This window comes from Saxophila tyrrhenica (genome assembly GCF_035928015.1).
Source record: "Saxophila tyrrhenica strain CCFEE 5935 chromosome Unknown scaffold_17, whole genome shotgun sequence".
NCBI classification, from domain to species: domain Eukaryota; kingdom Fungi; phylum Ascomycota; class Dothideomycetes; order Mycosphaerellales; family Extremaceae; genus Saxophila; species Saxophila tyrrhenica.
In genome coordinates this window covers 143,189-158,872 of record NW_027041749.1, presented here as the reverse complement: position 1 = coordinate 158,872, position 15,684 = coordinate 143,189, and the positions used below count along the sequence as shown (strand labels likewise).

The 15,684-nt window shown below is 56.0% G+C and overlaps 6 protein-coding genes across 6 annotated transcripts; 3 read left to right on the top strand and 3 right to left on the bottom strand.

Moving 5' to 3' along the window:
• Positions 1-1,008: 1,008 nt before the first annotated feature.
• LTR77_009214 (uncharacterized protein) lies at positions 1,009-2,076 on the top strand (the record flags this gene model as incomplete). Its single annotated transcript, XM_064806443.1, has 1 exon — positions 1,009-2,076. The coding sequence occupies one exon, from the start codon at positions 1,009-1,011 to the stop codon at positions 2,074-2,076; it is 1,068 nt and encodes a 355-aa protein (XP_064655260.1).
• Positions 2,077-2,507: 431 nt separating this feature from the next.
• On the top strand, positions 2,508-4,577 carry LTR77_009213 (uncharacterized protein; the record flags this gene model as incomplete). Its single annotated transcript, XM_064806442.1, has 5 exons — positions 2,508-2,561; positions 2,612-2,869; positions 2,921-3,181; positions 3,248-4,005; positions 4,085-4,577. 5 exons carry the CDS (start codon positions 2,508-2,510, stop codon positions 4,575-4,577), a joined length of 1,824 nt encoding a protein of 607 aa, XP_064655259.1.
• A 480-nt stretch (positions 4,578-5,057) lies between these two features.
• PPS1 (tyrosine/serine/threonine protein phosphatase pps1) lies at positions 5,058-7,382 on the bottom strand (the record flags this gene model as incomplete). Its single annotated transcript, XM_064806441.1, has 3 exons — positions 5,058-5,187; positions 5,240-6,542; positions 6,593-7,382. The coding sequence occupies 3 exons, from the start codon at positions 7,380-7,382 to the stop codon at positions 5,058-5,060; spliced, it is 2,223 nt and encodes a 740-aa protein (XP_064655258.1).
• Positions 7,383-8,932: 1,550 nt separating this feature from the next.
• Positions 8,933-12,388, bottom strand: PPM2 (tRNA methyltransferase ppm2; the record flags this gene model as incomplete). Its single annotated transcript, XM_064806440.1, has 1 exon — positions 8,933-12,388. The coding sequence occupies one exon, from the start codon at positions 12,386-12,388 to the stop codon at positions 8,933-8,935; it is 3,456 nt and encodes a 1,151-aa protein (XP_064655257.1).
• Positions 12,389-12,907: 519 nt separating this feature from the next.
• Positions 12,908-14,282, top strand: ATG18 (autophagy protein; the record flags this gene model as incomplete). Its single annotated transcript, XM_064806439.1, has 3 exons — positions 12,908-12,962; positions 13,013-13,167; positions 13,218-14,282. 3 exons carry the CDS (start codon positions 12,908-12,910, stop codon positions 14,280-14,282), a joined length of 1,275 nt encoding a protein of 424 aa, XP_064655256.1.
• A 417-nt stretch (positions 14,283-14,699) lies between these two features.
• Positions 14,700-15,623, bottom strand: RDI1 (rho GDP dissociation inhibitor; the record flags this gene model as incomplete). The annotated part of the gene is made up of 4 exons (XM_064806438.1): positions 14,700-14,830; positions 14,886-14,934; positions 14,995-15,380; positions 15,518-15,623. 4 exons carry the CDS (start codon positions 15,621-15,623, stop codon positions 14,700-14,702), a joined length of 672 nt encoding a protein of 223 aa, XP_064655255.1.
• Between the last annotated feature and the right edge of the window lie 61 nt (positions 15,624-15,684).

Here is a 15,684-nt window from a genome sequence, read left to right as displayed (position 1 = left end):
TCCTCCGTCTTGATGGTGGCTGATTTTAGAGGGAGAGCACTCCGACGACATCCATGGCTTGTCGAAAAGCCGCTTTCCCAGCAAAAAGCAATGAACTGTCCCGGCGCAACCCCACGCTGCTTTCGTATTTATCACTGTGCGATCACTGCTGTGTTGTAGCGTTCTCCACGCCGACCCCTGTTCTTACCTCCCCTGCTGCCACACGTACCCATGCTTTGCCCTATCTGCGATCTCGAGCACTGGGGAATTCTGTACTTCAACATGGCGTGACGTTGGCGAAAACATTGTAGAACACGTCTCGAGGAGAACAAGCAAGGTCGATGGCGTGTTCCAAATCGCCTGGCTGCGTTGCTGGTAAACCATCATCTCCAGCCCCTGTCGTTGTGAAATGACGTTGGACCTTGCGTTATCTGGAGCAACGGCATGACCCGTCGAGATCTGTTGATGCTACCTTTGTATTAACAGGATTCTGATCGTCGCTAGAAACCGGCTAGAAGAACGTTGAATTGCGTTGATATGAAAAGCAATCAAACATGGTTTCGCGGACCACGCACCCGAGACGCTTCTGACAGATGTCGCACAGGTCGGCGGAAAGTCAATCTCGCCCGGCACAAGCCGTAGGAAGCTGAGAAGCTGAAGCTCCCACTCGGCGCCTCACGTAAAATCTCCCTTGAAAGTGATGCTTGTCATTCCCACGTGTGTCATTGGAGAGGTCGGGTGGTGGGAAGCGCACATCTTCCTGTTTCTGGCTCTGCCAGAGCGGAGAAACACTGTCTCTCTCGACCAGGTAAATGCTCTCGGCTTCCGCTCCTTCTGGCCTTTCTCTCTGTTGTACTTCACCTCTTGTCTTGATGTGTATGGTCGCAGCTCTGTATAGCAAGCAGCCTGTTTCAATCTATTGCGACTGGTTGGAACATCCGCTACATTAGGTCTGCAATCCGGAGGAACGGACGACCCTTTGCTTCGAACTTATGCTGGTCGAATGTGTGCGGGCTACTGTGCCGCACTATGGCCGACGAAGCGTTGAAATGCTTTACGACATTGCTCGAGAGCATACCGGGATGGATTGCGGACCTAGAAGACACACTGCAGACGGCAGCCAAACGACAGAAGGAGATGCTGTTCGAGAACCAACCGGCACAAGATGAACAGCCGATCGATTCATGCCATGATCCGCCGCGACGACCGTCGAAGTCGTCTTCCCTCCGTTCGAAACGATCTTTAGTCGAGGAAGCCGAGGGCCCGAAGGCGAACGACAACCAAGCTTCTCCTGTTGAGATCCAAATGCCGCATATGACACAGTCAGACGCTCTTCGATTGGCACAGCGAAAACGAAAGACAGCTTCAGTATGCTCAGACAGGGCGGAAGGTCCGCACAAGTACCGATCAAGAAGTATGGTGGTTATATATTACGATGGAGACACACAAAAGCGGTTCGAAGAGATGGTACGGGCGATAAGCACTTGCAGAAATGCACTGAGAAAGGCAAAGATGAATGCGAGAATGGAGATTGTGCTGTCAAAGTCACCCCCGCATGATAAGACGGACGACTCAGACAACGACGACGACATTGAGATCCCCACCATGGTGGTGAGGTCGGCAAGGGCGAGACAGAATGAGGCTTCGTCAACAAGTAAGGATGAGACGCAGGCTTTCGATCGGATCGATGGGTTCTTGGAGAAGGCTCAGATGATGTGCGAGCGGGCGGCGCATCAGATCTTGCGAGACGGCGATTGTGCTTTGGAGATCAAGCATGCTCAGCAGTATTTTGCGGACGCTCGTAAGCTAGGCGAAGATGAGAAGACGACCTGGCAGAAGCGAGCGGACGAGGCTGCTGAGAAGAAAGTCCGGGATGGTGAAGCATGCGAGGCGGCGAAGGAGACGGCTGTGCAACCCAAAGCAACATCCTCCGAAAAACGCCTCTTGACCGCTGCAGACTTGCCCACGCCGCCTTCGACCTTGGAACCTGATATCGAAGTCGACGATGAGGCGGATGACGATGAAGGCTTCACTCCCCTCGGTGGCCCGCAATATACGAAGCCCTACTTTCGACGAGCAGGTCTGACGGCTCACTGAGGGTACCATCTCGCGCATGTGAAGTGTTTTTGGATATGTGGTGGAGTGTGCGTTCATAGCGACTGCTGATTTTGATTTTTGGAAGCGTAGGCGTCTGGGTTTTGGCAACAGCGGCGCCTCACAGGGGCACATTTTGATTCAAAAGCATCTGGAAGATCTTTGCATCTTCATCTACTTCTTATCTCCGCACGTTCAATGGCGATTGAATGAAACCAGTAAGTGAGCTCAAGAGATGTCGTCTCGCGTGCTCACGTGGAGTCGCGTCGCAGGCTTCCATCGACCGCTCCTTCCTCAGAAGCGCAAGCGAGGCGACATGACACCTCGACAAGTACACCTCTCTTTCATCAAGACACCTTCACTTCACTTCATCTGTCTGCACTTGCTGCGCCTGTTGCCGTTCGTTCTCATTGCAGAAACATTCATACACCGCAATGGCAGGGATGGAAAGCACAGCCGCTGAAGTATCAATGGAGAATGACCAGCCAGTACGCGCATGCTCGACTCCTCTCAGCCTCACAGCAGCTAACACGACCAGCAAACCAATTTCAACGAGGAAGCCGATGACGGTGCAGGTGATGAAGATGGCGCCCGCGACGAGCCAAAGCCAGCTCAGAAGAAGCGTGGCAGTCGCCTCCTCCGTGAGCTGGATGCCAAAAACATGCTGCCAGCACCTGAGCCGCAGGAGACCATTGAGATGCCCGACGATGAAGCGGACCCCAAGCCTGCTCAGGAGCAGAAGCATACCACTCGGCAGTCGCGTCATGGTAGGACCAATGTGAATTACGACATGAAGGTGAGCTCCCTGTCAGTTGCTCGGAGAGCCCATCACTGATGTGATCTCAAGTTCCATCCGGATTTCGACCGCGCGAAACGACCAGCGTGGGCGGCGAAGCGACTGTCTGGATCCAGGTCTTTAACCCTCACCCCGGGGACTGACGATGAGACCGACGAGGAGAGTCTACCTTCGTCGGCCAAGGATGGCTCGGAGTCTGAGGATCCAGCTTCTGATGAGGATGATGAGGACGATGTGCCTCTGGTCCGTGAGCCTGACCCAGGGGCGACGCGGCGGTCTTCGAGAGCGTCTGCGCAGACTCTGGTCAACTACGTAAGTGTCACGCCTACTGCCAAGCTTTATAGCGTTGCCAGATGACTGAAGCTGATGATATTGCAGAGTGCGAAGCACCACCCCCAGGACTCTAACCTTCCCGGTTATCAGCACAAAGCGAGAGCACTGCGGCTCAAGCGTAAGCAGACTGGCCGGCAGTCGACAAGTACTGGCGTGCATTCGCAGTCTCCGATTGAAGTCGATGATGACGAGCCGGACGCCGAAGACGATGCTATCGAGGTGGCCCCGCAAGCTCCACCACGAAAGAAGCTGAGGGTGCTTGATGACAACCGCGCAACCGAATCGAAGGCCAAGCAGCGATCAAGGAAACGTGCAGGCCGGGGGCGCAAGAAGGCCTCGAAGAAGAACGACACCTTCTCGGATGCGGATGATTATGCTCAGTGGGCTATTGAGCATTCGCAGCCGCCGCCAAACCGACTAGGGTCTCGAGAAGCCAGCCTGCAGGCATCAGGTTCTTCGCGCGACGATGCTGTGGATCCTGGGGCTTCTGGAGATGATGGCGCGCCGCCCTCGAATGAAGATTCTCCTGTGGATGAGGGCGGCGTGAAAAAGGTTTCTTCAGTGCGAGCGGAAGTTCAGAGCCTGACACCACTTTCGATGGCCAAAAGCACACAACAAGAAAGCGCTCGAATTAACGTCGAGCGCAGGGGCGGTGTTACCCTTCAGAGCGGTAACATGGCGTCTTCTCGCCTAACGCAAGGTCACGATACTGAGCGTGACCGGAGTGATAGCCCACCACAGCCAAGCAACTCTCGCAGCGCTCGTGGATCTTCGACCTATGTCGAGGCCAACATACTGCCACCGTCCGCTCAACCTCACCCGCGTGCTGTTGTTGCTGTGCTCCCCGCGACTCCGAAAGCCACGATGCAGACAGATGTCCAGAACTCCTCGACATCCGTCAAGCACAGCAGAGCAGGATTATCAGCAAGCTCCTGAGTTCGCCGGGACGGACGCAGCAAAGACCAGTCATTGGGACCCAGAGCAGGATGACCCAGAGCAGGACGACCCCCACCCATCGTACTTCGAGGAGGCGTTGGCCATAACTCAGCCACGTTCACCTGAAGCCGACGATGGCTATGACAGACGGCGGGCAGGCGGAGATCTACCCTACAGCGATACTTTTGTGTCATCCGAGTCTGACAATGGCGCTCGTGAAGGACAGTCTCCCAGCATGCCGTCGTCCACCAAGAGGCAGCAATGCCAGGATTACATGCAAGTGTTCATGGAGCATAGGCCAACTCAAAACACGGACATTGGGCTGTTTCAGCTGGATGGTACCGGGGATGCTACACCTCAATCCAGCGTATCGCATAACCATTTGGCGAGGGGTACAAGTACAGTCAGCAATCTACTCAATGAGTTTGACGTCGAATGAGTTCGAGATGTTTGCTTGATGCAAGGAGAATTGCCTGCTGTGCCCGCTCTCAAGCGCTTTGGAGGACATGTCCGCCGAATGTACTTGCTAATGAACTCCCCCTTATGCTGAGGGTGGAAGAGTGGTAGACGCAGAGGTTTTATATGAAGGAAGCACATGTACGCTGTTGATGGCAAATTTCAATTCCTCACTCCAAGAGCAGCAGCTCTACGACCCAACATCTCACGACCCAGCTTCAAACCAAGAAGACTTCTCATCAACACAATTCCTCGTACCATCGTTAACAGGTTCCAGCCCGCAAAGCATAGTAAACTAGTACAGTCCAAACACAAGATCGTAAATCCATCACACGTCACGTCACACAAAGTCGAACATTCGACTTCCAGTCCCGTCGTCATCAACACAATCATCTCATCGTCAACATCAACACGTCTCGTCCTCCAACATCAACACACATCCCCGTCCCTCCACGAAGAAGAATCAGTTCTGCCGCGAATACGGCTTATTCATCGCCGCAATCTCCCTCGCAATACTCGCCCACTCCAACTCCCTGCGCACGGGTCTCCCGCGCTTCTGACATTGGAACTCTTCCCATTTCAACAATTCATAACTGCTCTTCCATTAGCACTTGCGCGGTAGGTAGAGGAAGAAGCACGACGCACCAAAACCGCAAATGCGGCTGAATAATGACATTCAGCCTCCTCGCGCGCACGAAGCAGTAGGCGCGGGGGAAGGAGAGGTTGAGCTCGTTCATGACTTCGGCGATGCAGATGGTTGCGCTGCGGGAGACGCCGACGCGGCAGTGCACTAGGGTTGCTGTGCCTTTTTTGCGGCCGTTCTCTGGATACTCGTGCGTTAGCAGACGGTAGAGTACGGAGGGATGTGGCAACGAACCGATAAACTCCAAACACCGCCCAAACTCCTCCATCAACGGATCCACGCCGTTGTCCTGCACGCGGTCGACGAAGAGGAGATTCTCCTCCGGCCAGGCGTCGATGACTTGTTTGCTCCAGCTTACGGGCTCGCCTACGCTGAGGATTTGGCCTATGCCCAGCTCCTTCAGCAGAGCGGGGTTGTTCGCGTGTCCGAGGTTGCCTAGGTACATGTACGGCATGATCCTGCTCGGTAGACTGCCGTCCATCCGCTCGATCCAGTCTGGAGTGGTGGGGCAGAGTTGTTTGAGGTCGCCTGAGTGTCTGGGCGAGGCTTGAAGGATGCGCGGTTGGATCGCGCGGAGCAGCGCGACGTCAGAGCTGTATGCGAAGAAGTTGCGGCCTTTGTCGCGGTGCAGTTCGAGCCAGGCGGTATGGCAGGGGACGCAGTGGGCGTACATGAAGTAGGCCAGCGCGAGGAGGGAGGATTCGGTGTAGCCGTCTGCGCAGTGAATGAGGATTTTGCGGCCGGGATGTTTTTCTGAGTCGGTGGCGTGCATGAAGCTGTCGCCGTCGGAGTCACGGCCGGGAGGGGTGAGGGAGAGTTTGCTGTCGCGGCGTTGCTTCTTTTCGGAGGAGGGCTGGCCGGTCGCTTGGCGGTGGATCCACTCGAGGGTGGACATGAGGCCGTCGACTTCTGTCTGGGACCAGGTAGGTGGCAGGATGGCGCCAGAGCCGGGAAACTCGAGCATGGGGAGGTCGTGGTCGGCTAGTTCGCCGTTGTCTTTGCGCGAGAGGAAGCCTTCCATTGCTTGTAGTGACCTTGGGTCTGGGACTTGTGCTAGGTCATTGGCTTCGATTTGGATGTCGAAGCTTAAGTCCTTGAAGAGACATTCGCCGTCTGCGGCGAAGGAGACGTTTGGGTCTGGTGTAGGGCCGAGCCAGACGTTGGGACATATCTCTGTTGGCGCCGACATAGTGCACATCTCAACTCGCTCCCAGTGGAAGAAGTCCACGACTTTGTTCGTCATGCAGCCTTCGGAGTCGAGGGCGATGATGTTAGGGTGGTCGGCCTCGATGACCGTATAATCATCTTCACGCATGTCAGCGACATGTCAATCGGGAGCATGGATAGCGACATACCCTCGACCAAAAACGTATTAAACAACCTGTCCTCCACACCTGGCCCCTCCATCCTCCTCTGCCACGTCGCCTGCGCCCTCGCAATCTGCCTCGCCACTCTCGCAACCTCCCGAGCTGGCGTCCGATCATCCCCATAGACAACGACATCGCTCACCGTCGCCATCTTACAAGCCTGAATCTGGAAATTCCTGACCCCGAACCCATCCTTCGGATCAATGTCCAAGAAATCGCACTCCTTGCAACTTTCCTTCTTGATGCATTGACAAGCCTTCAGCAGCTCTTCCGGCCCGACCGCGCCTTTGATCTTGCTGTGTGATAGGTCTCCGCCTGCTTTGACGACCGTCAACCCGCGAATGCATTTCGGCGTGCGTCGAAGGGACTTCTTCCGTGCTATGAAGAAGGCGAGCTGGAGCTGGTTCTCGGCGTGTAAGCCGTGCATCCATGGAAACACCTGTCGTGCTGACGGCAGCGGTTGCGAGGACAGATGATTGAGCGCCTGCTCTAGCTGCGCTGCCGTGATCGAGTATACTGGCGAGTCATTGAACGGCTTCCGGAACCCATTGGGTGGATATAGTAGCGAAGCTGGCTTTACCGGCGAGAGCGGGGAAGGAGTAGCTGGTTCATGTCGCGAACCCGGCCTCGGACCCGGTGAACAGAAGGGGATATGTTTGTTCGGCACCGCTGCGGGCGTACCGCGTTGCGAGGTGTTGATGCTGAGGTGCGGAGGTGGTGTAGCTGTGCGGCTCGGGACTGTGGTGGCCGCCAGAGTCGTACACACGGCTGTGGCCATTACATTGGCGTCTTCGGGTTCGCGATGCCGCTCAAAGCCAGTTGAGGGTGGTGACGAGGGCCAATGGCACCGTGGAGGAAGAGTATATACAGACACGCATTAATTGATCAGATGGAAGGACGAATTGTTGTCGGGACCTTATCAGGAGGGGCAAGGAATGTATCAGCATGCACGTTGGGCTGCTTTGGTCGCTGTCGCGTGGGTGTCTTGTGCTACCGTGGCGTTTCAGGAAGTCGTTTGCCAATGTCCGCCGAATTGTCAGTAATACACGCAAGAAGCAGCAATCCTCATCCGGTTCGTGGGAATTACAGACAGAGGAGGGGGGGTAGCCATCTGCACGTCGTCGCAAGCTGATGTCGCTGGTGTCTGGTCCCTCTATCAGCCCGCCCGCACTTGCCCCACCACCGCGGCTGGGGTGTGGAGAAAGCCAATGGCGAGAGGCCGCTAATGCTCCCGGATCAGCAGCTGTGAAACTCAGTCCGAGCTGCTGTGTGCCGATCTCCTGGTCCAACGTCTCGAATCTTTGATATGCTTTTCGAATCTCCAACGCCAGAATGAAATACAGCTCCTCGTCAATAGGTCACGATTTCCAAGTCGAGCGTCGGCATCAGTCAAGTCCATATACCAGAGCGGAATGGCTTGCTCGACGAGATCTAAGAGCTCGCGCAGGGACTACCAGGCCCTGAGATACAGTACCAACGTCCCTGCGAGGCTCTAAACAACGGTATCGGCGATCCAGACCCCCGGACCCTTCTCTCAAAGTCCCTCCCCAAAGAACGCCTTCGCTCCAACACCACAACACCGACTGCTCAATTCTCATATCTTTTATGTACTTGTTCGCATGCTGTGCTTAGCCAGATACCTACGCCCACAGCCTTTCCCAAACCACTCCGCACGAGCACGCCACGGCGCGAACCCAACGCAGAATGACATCGCAAGCCACGCTTCTCAAGCTTCCGCACCACGCCGTCTCGAGGCCGATCGAGGTACATCATGTAGGTACATGTACATGCAGCTCAACTGCTCTCTTTCCCCAGACTTGTGAGCCGCTAGCGCTTGCAGCTATCGGACCAACCAATGCGGTCTTCGTGCTCGAGGGAAGGAGCATTTCATCGCGATCGTGGACTTTCATTCTATCTGTACCGTGCGATCATGTGGTGAGCATCGAGGTCATGTCTGCTTGCTTCTCCCTTCCTGGCGGCGTTAGGAGTCGAGCAGGACCTTCTGGATGTGCAAGTCGGCCTGGCGGCAACGACGTGCATATCGGTTTGCATGGTTTGGCGAAGGTGGCGTCAGACGAGGCTTCGATCTAGACTGCTCTGGCTCTGCGGTAGGCCTTCTGTGAACTTCATGTTGGATTTTCGTTCTACAGTATCTACATCTTGACATCTTCACAACCAAATGACCACTGTACATGCAATGCACACACCTCTCTAATGCTCCACTCTCCCAGCGCCCACATTACTAAACAAAAACCATCTCAGCCCATCACCAGTCGTAGACTTCTTCACCCGTAAACCCTCCCAACGCCGTCAAACCTGTCCACCACCCTACGACCCCAGCTCAGCATAAACCTCATGCAGCCCCTCCCCCGCCGCCTCCCTCTGCTTCTTCGCCTGCTCCAACAACTCCATCCCCAACCGCTGCAAATAGAACCCCCCCACATGCGGCGGCACGCCCTCAAACCCCTTGACGATCTTCGCCACATCCTTCCTGCCCCGCTCATAAGCCGCGAGATCCCTGTTGCCGTAGACATCGCGTCCCGCGGCGTACTTCTGCGCCTCGAGGCTGCGGAAGAAGCAGTTCACGCTGACGGACATGCCAGAGGTAGGGGCGGCGGTGTGCGGCCAGGTGGAGGGGATGAAGAGGATATCGCCTGGTTCGAGGAGGGCTTCGCGAGGGTGCGTTTTGCGGAGCGCTGGTGTCTCCGCTGAAGCAGTGGGGCTGAAGACGTCGAGGCTAGAGCTTGAGGCGCCGGCTTCGAAACCGAGGTGTGCGACGTCTGAAGGTGGGAAGAGGATGAGTTTCTTCGTGCCGCGGACTTGACAGAGGACGTTGGCCATGACGTCGTAGTGCAGCCACATGGTTACGGGCCCGGAGATGCGGAGGGGTGTGCTGTGGGCGTTTGCGACGACGTAGGCGAGTTCCTCGGGGAGGGAGAAGTCGTGGGCGATTTCGGGGAAGTCGTCGGTCAGGTTTGCGGGGGTGTCGGCTGGAGAGGATTGGGAGAGAGAGCGGAGGTAGAGTTTTTCGCCGGAGTTGGCGGCGTCGAGGAAGGAGCCGAAGTCGCGGGTTTCGTAGGTGAAGTTCTTGTTGGCGAAGTCCATGCGCTCGTTTTGGGAGACGTGGACGCTGACTTTGCGGTCGGCGCCGATGGCTTCTTTGAGGTATTCGTTGCTCCAGTATTGGGTGCAGCTGCCGAAAGAGAGGCCGGAGATGATGACGGGTTGGCCAGCGTCCAAGTACTTCATGAAGTTGTTGTTGCCGGACAGGCGTACCTTGGGCACGTTGAGAGTGGTAGGTAGGCCGCTGCCATGGCCGTTGACCACCGGTGTGGCAGGCGTATCCAATCTGATGGAAGGCGAGGCAGTTGAGTAAGCGGATGCTCGTGCGGTTGAAGGCGACGGTACCGGCGGCAGTATAGAGATTCGATCAGGGTTCGCCCCAGCCGAGGAAGGCGATACGGTGGAATGTGCGGAATGGTAGGAGAAGACCGAAGCACGGTTATCTGCACCCTGTGGCAGGTTGAGCGTCGACATCGACGGAGATGCCATGATCGTCTTGCGGACTTCGGGCTGCTTGCTCGAAATCAGCTGCCATGCCATGTCCTCTTGTGGTCGTGAGCTGGTGCTCAGGAAGCAACTCTTGCTCCAGTAGGTGCCGAATGAGAAGCAGGTAGCGCCGCCTCCCAGCAATAGTAGGCCGCCGTCGACTTCTTGCACTGAAGCGCCGACGAAGAGCGGTCGTGCATTCTTGACTGTGAAAGGCCGCAGACTCCGCATGTTCAAAATCTCGTCGTTTCGTGTCAGCATCCGTCCGCCAGCGACACCACCAACAAGCAGAATGCCATGCTCCGTTCGCACAAGTTGCGCACCGAACCTGCCCAGTATAGTCGCATTCTGCTTCAGCACCGAGATCGCGCGAGCAGAGACGTTTTGACAAGTAATGCTCATATCCGGCTGCAGGTTCCAGTGCCAGAAATCGTTCAGCACTCGTCCAGCGCTCGTCATTCCCCCAACGATGACTCCAGATATGCTCTCCTTGTGGTCCGTGATCATCGCAGCGCCAAAGCGAGCACAAGGATGATCGCCGACCACTCGCAGATTTGTCCACCCCTGCTCGCCAGCCCAAAGTAGCCACTCGTCCAGAACGTGACCATCTCCAGTGCGACCTCCGTACACCAGCAGAGTGTGCGCTGGCCGTGGCTCAGTGGGTAGTCGGACCGGCACAGCGCAATGCCGATATCGAGCCTCCGGTAGGCTTTCGACTTTCTGCCACTGGCTATCTTGCCGCAGCCAACAGTCTGCGATCGCTCTATCTGGCGATGTCCTGCCACCCACCATCATGCAGTTGTTCGTTCCGCCCAGTCTGGTGATGGTATGGCACATGATACCCTGCCGTAACGGCGGCCCATCAATCACTTGCGCTGTGTCGAACCAGGAGTATGTATCACAATCGTCAAGTCGCTCCTGCGTTCCGAGCCCAGCATGCAGACCTATAGCATCACCATCCTGACCTCGCAGTGCTGGCGGTATCAGTGCACCAAATCTGCGCGGCACCTGCGAGCCCTTGAATTCCTGCACGTAGAGGCGGTACTCAGGGTCAGAATCGTCTCTCGAACCAGCACTGCCCACTGGGCTGGGTACGTGAGAAGCGCGATTCGCGGCAAGGGACATCCGATGTGGCCTGTAAGTGTAGTCTTGATCCGCTTTCCTCTCCACTAGCAGCAGGAAGTAATGCGAGGCGAAAAGCGCAAATTCTTCCCACTCATCGAATGGCTCGATTGCGTCCAGAATCCTCCTTTGCTCCGGACTGATGAACGTCGGCTCTGACCACAGCTCCCACAGTGAGTGCATCTCTAATGCATTCTCAGGCCAGTCAGCATTGACGAAACGTTGCCTCATCTCGTCCATGGTTCCGATCGTGTGCAGAGGTGTTCGTAGCTTTTGGAAGTGGGCAAGCATAGTTCTTGCAAATGGATGTTCGATGCCATCGGGAAGATGCTGCTCGAGGAGGCAGAATCGCACATCGGGATATGTTGCCGCCCATTCGAGCACAGCCTGTGATGCGTCTCGGTCCATGTACGCAATCGACACCTCTGCCACAAATAAAATAGCGACAGACTCATCCTCGATCTCCACGGCATCCTGCAACGTCTCTTTGAGCAGATCCAGATCCCGCAAGTCACATCCAACAGCCAGATACGGATTCCCAGCGCCCAACACCCCATCCTCATTGCTCGTTCGGTAGAAGTTCTCCAACAGCCCATGCAGCTGCTCCGTATTCGAGATAATCCCACACTTATTCTGCATCAGCACCGGATAATCAACGTCCACAAACGTAGTATTATCACACAACTCCGGCTGCTTCCCCAAAAACGAAAACGGCATCGGATCATACCCACACCCCAAATTCACCACAATTTTCCTCTTCGGCGTCTGCTCCGCCAGAAACCTCGTCACCGAATGCTCAATCGATTTCATCCGCAACCAATACCCGCGATTGATCAGTGGCGACCGCCGCTTGAACTTGCTCACAAAATAACGAAAGTACTCTGCTTCGCCGCCATAGTAGAGCTTCTCCACGGACCGTTTGGAGACGATGCTGCTGTTGTTCGTGTCCATGATGTACTCGTCGTTTTTCTTTTGCTTGGGATCCACGGCCTTGGGGGAGCGGGTGCGGTCCGGGACATCACGGTGGAAGGGGATGGAGTCGGTGCCGACTTTTGGTTGGGAGGGGAAGGGCGAGACGCCTTCGTCTCCGTTGCTTTGTGACATCTCGGGCATGGTTGGGGGTGTGGTCATGCGGTGCACGCGAGCAGCTGTACAGTACCCCCCGGGAATTTTGGCAGAGTCCGAGCCTATCCAGAGGAAACAGTTTTTATGACAACATCCAGAGATCTCCGATCAAGGTGGCATCTCCAGTACATACGTCCTGGAGGATTAAGGGCTGAGGTTGTTGTGGCCCAGGAGAAGGGGATGGATGATCCGAATGTCAGGCCAGCGTCCCGTATTTGCGTGGAGGTTGTCTTGAAAACCACCCATTAATAGTTCTAGCCGTCAGATCTCCCCCAAAACAGCATGGGTGGCTTGGCTCCTGCAGCGGTTCCGAACCGGCGCTAGTCATCGCGAGTTGTGGAGATCGTGAATGTTGATATGGCGGGTGCAGCGACACCTTCAATCTTTGACGAGACGACGCGCAAGATGAGCTAACATCGACCTCCTGCACCACCGGCAACGCAGGTCACCGTCACAGACCTCATAAACTCGAGCCGGCGACGATCTTTGACTTGGTTGGACGTCAGTATGGCAGGACTTAACTACGTCAACTTCAACCAGGACCACAGTCTGTTGGCTGTGGGTAAGTCGCATGCCAGAACACTGCTGGAGAGTATAGCTGAGGCGATGCAGCGACCTCCCGTGGCCTTCGCATCTACGGGACCGACCCATTCGAGCTCACGAACCACTCCTACGAAGAGGACATATCGCTCGTCGAACAGCTGTTCTCCACCTCCCTCGTTGCGATAGTATTAACGCCGCGGTTGCTGAGAATAGTCAACACAAAGGTACACATCCACGAGCGAGGGGACAGGGCGAAGCTCTGACGAAATGGCAGAAACACTCCACAATATGCGAACTCACCTTCCACGGCATGGTGGTGGCTGTCAAGATGAACCGCAAGCGCCTGGTCGTCATGCTCGAAGAAATCGTCTTCATTTACGACATCAGCAACATGAAGCTGCTGCACCAACAAGTCACGCCCCTCAACCCCGGCGGCATCTGCGCAGTCTCGCCTAATTCCGACCACAACTACCTCGCCCTGCCGCACTACCAAAAACAACCGTCCAACAACACGCCCTCGCAATCGCACGTCCCGAAGTCTGTCATAAAGGAGCCCATAAGTGGCGACGTCCTCCTCTACGACCTCAACAAAATGGAAGAAGTTACAGTTATCCAAGCCCACCAGACCCCGCTCTCCTACATCGCCATCAACAACGACGGCACCCTCATGGCCACGGCGTCTGAGAAAGGCACCGTCGTGCGTATCTTTTCTTTACCAGAGGGCAAGAAGCTCTACCAGTTCCGCCGCGGCAGCATGCCCGCCCGCATCTACTGCATGAGCTTCAACGCCACGTCGACCTTGCTGTGTGTTTCTTCGGCGACGGAGACCGTGCATGTCTTCAAGTTGGCACCTCCTGGCTCCCTGCCCTCCAACGGCAACACCTCTAATACTGCGACCTCCCCAACCTCACCCCCCGACTCCCCCTCCTTCTCCCGCCGCGACCGCTCAACCTCTCCCTCCGCCTCCGCAACCTCCTCAACCCTAAACGACGATCCTACCTCCCCCTCCGCCCCGTCTTCCACCAGCGCAGCACGGCAGCAACCGGGCTTCATGTCCCTCCTCCGCCGCACCTCCCAAGGCGTCTCCACCTCCCTCGTCTCGCGCGCGGCAAACTACCTCCCCAGCTCCGTGACCGAGATCTGGGAGCCCCAGCGGGACTTCGCATGGCTACGGATTCCGCGCGGAGCGAACGGACAGCCGGTACGATGTGTGGTTGCGATGGGGGAGCGGGTGCCGCAGGTGATGGTCGCGACCGAGGGGGGGGATTTTTATGTTTTTAGTGTGGATTTGGAGAGGGGTGGGGAGGGGGTGATGGTTAGGCGGTTTGAGTATGTATGACCTTTGGGTATGGATCTTGGGGACAGGTGCTAATCTGAGGGGACAGTGATATTCATGGGCTGAAGCATCGGAAGGGTGGGGAAGTGGAGGATTGAGCTAAAGGTGTGTTCGAAGGCATTGGAAGCATTAGGAGCATCGGAGGCGGTGGTGCTTTGGTTTGGGGTATTTGAAGCGTTCAAGCGTCCCCTTTCCCCTCATTGGCGGCAGCTTTACTCTACCATGAAAGATACGACGTGTATGGCATTAACGAAAGCAATTCATCTCAATCTCAATTCGTACCTCCAAATTCAGTGTCTGTCTGCAGTAAGTTCACCGCTATGCTACGCCCGTTGACATCTACTCAAGCTTCATCCTTCACCATGCACTCTTCACAGCACGTCCTCATCACCACCGAGGCGGGTGGATGAAGAACTTGAACTACCAGTCCTTCTTAATGTCAAACGCCCACTTGAATTGCAGGTGCGTCTGGTTGTCGTCGTCGACGAACTTGGAGACGGCTTCGTAGTGCCCGCGGCCTAGCATGCCCGAGGGGGCGGTCTCGGTCTCGACTGGTGGAATGTTAGCACTATTGGGCAGAAAACACAGGGTGGGGAGACGACGAACACTTCTTCTCATACTCGGGCTTATCGGTCGTGTTGGGGGAATAAGAGCCCTGGGAGAATTTTAGATTAGTCGCTACGGCAAGGCACAAATGGGTTAGGGAAGGTCATACGATCATCTCCTGCATCTTATTCTTCACCCCCATCCGCGACACCACCTGCACATACTTCATCCCGCTGCAGATCTGATGCTGCACCTTGAAACGCGCCTTCATGCGGAAGGTGGCGCCTTCTTTGATGGTGAAGGGGTGCTTGTTGAGGTCCTCGAGGGCGCCAGGTTGGGAGAGGTCGATGACGATGTCGCTTCGACCGGCGACTTCGAGGCCCAGGGAGAGGATGATGACGCGGCGTTTGTCATTCTTGGACCTGCGGGTAAGCAGGAGTCGATGGCAGAGCAGAGGCTTGGTGTGGTTGGGAGGACTTACGGGGTCGCTGAGGTCGGAGCCGGTGCCTAGGCCGAGTGACTGTTTCCATTTGCGGAGGGATTCATCGTTGGCGTCTGTGGCGCATGTCAGTGAGAGGTGGAGTAATGAATTTGGGGAGATGTCGAAGGGGATTTGGAAAGAGTGTGAAGGTCGAGTGCAGACGCTCTCGCCACCCATTGGTGGGTATTGGTATGAGAGAGTGGATTCATACCCAAGTTCTGATATTCCTCAATCGTCTTCTTCTCACCGACTTTGAAGCCTTCGGTGTGCTCGGGCTCCAGGTCGTCCGGGTTGGGGTTGGCGCCTACTCCTGACATGGTGGCGACAAGTAGAAGACTATGCTGCTGGGAACGAGGGTGGAAGTCTTTCTGATTGCTT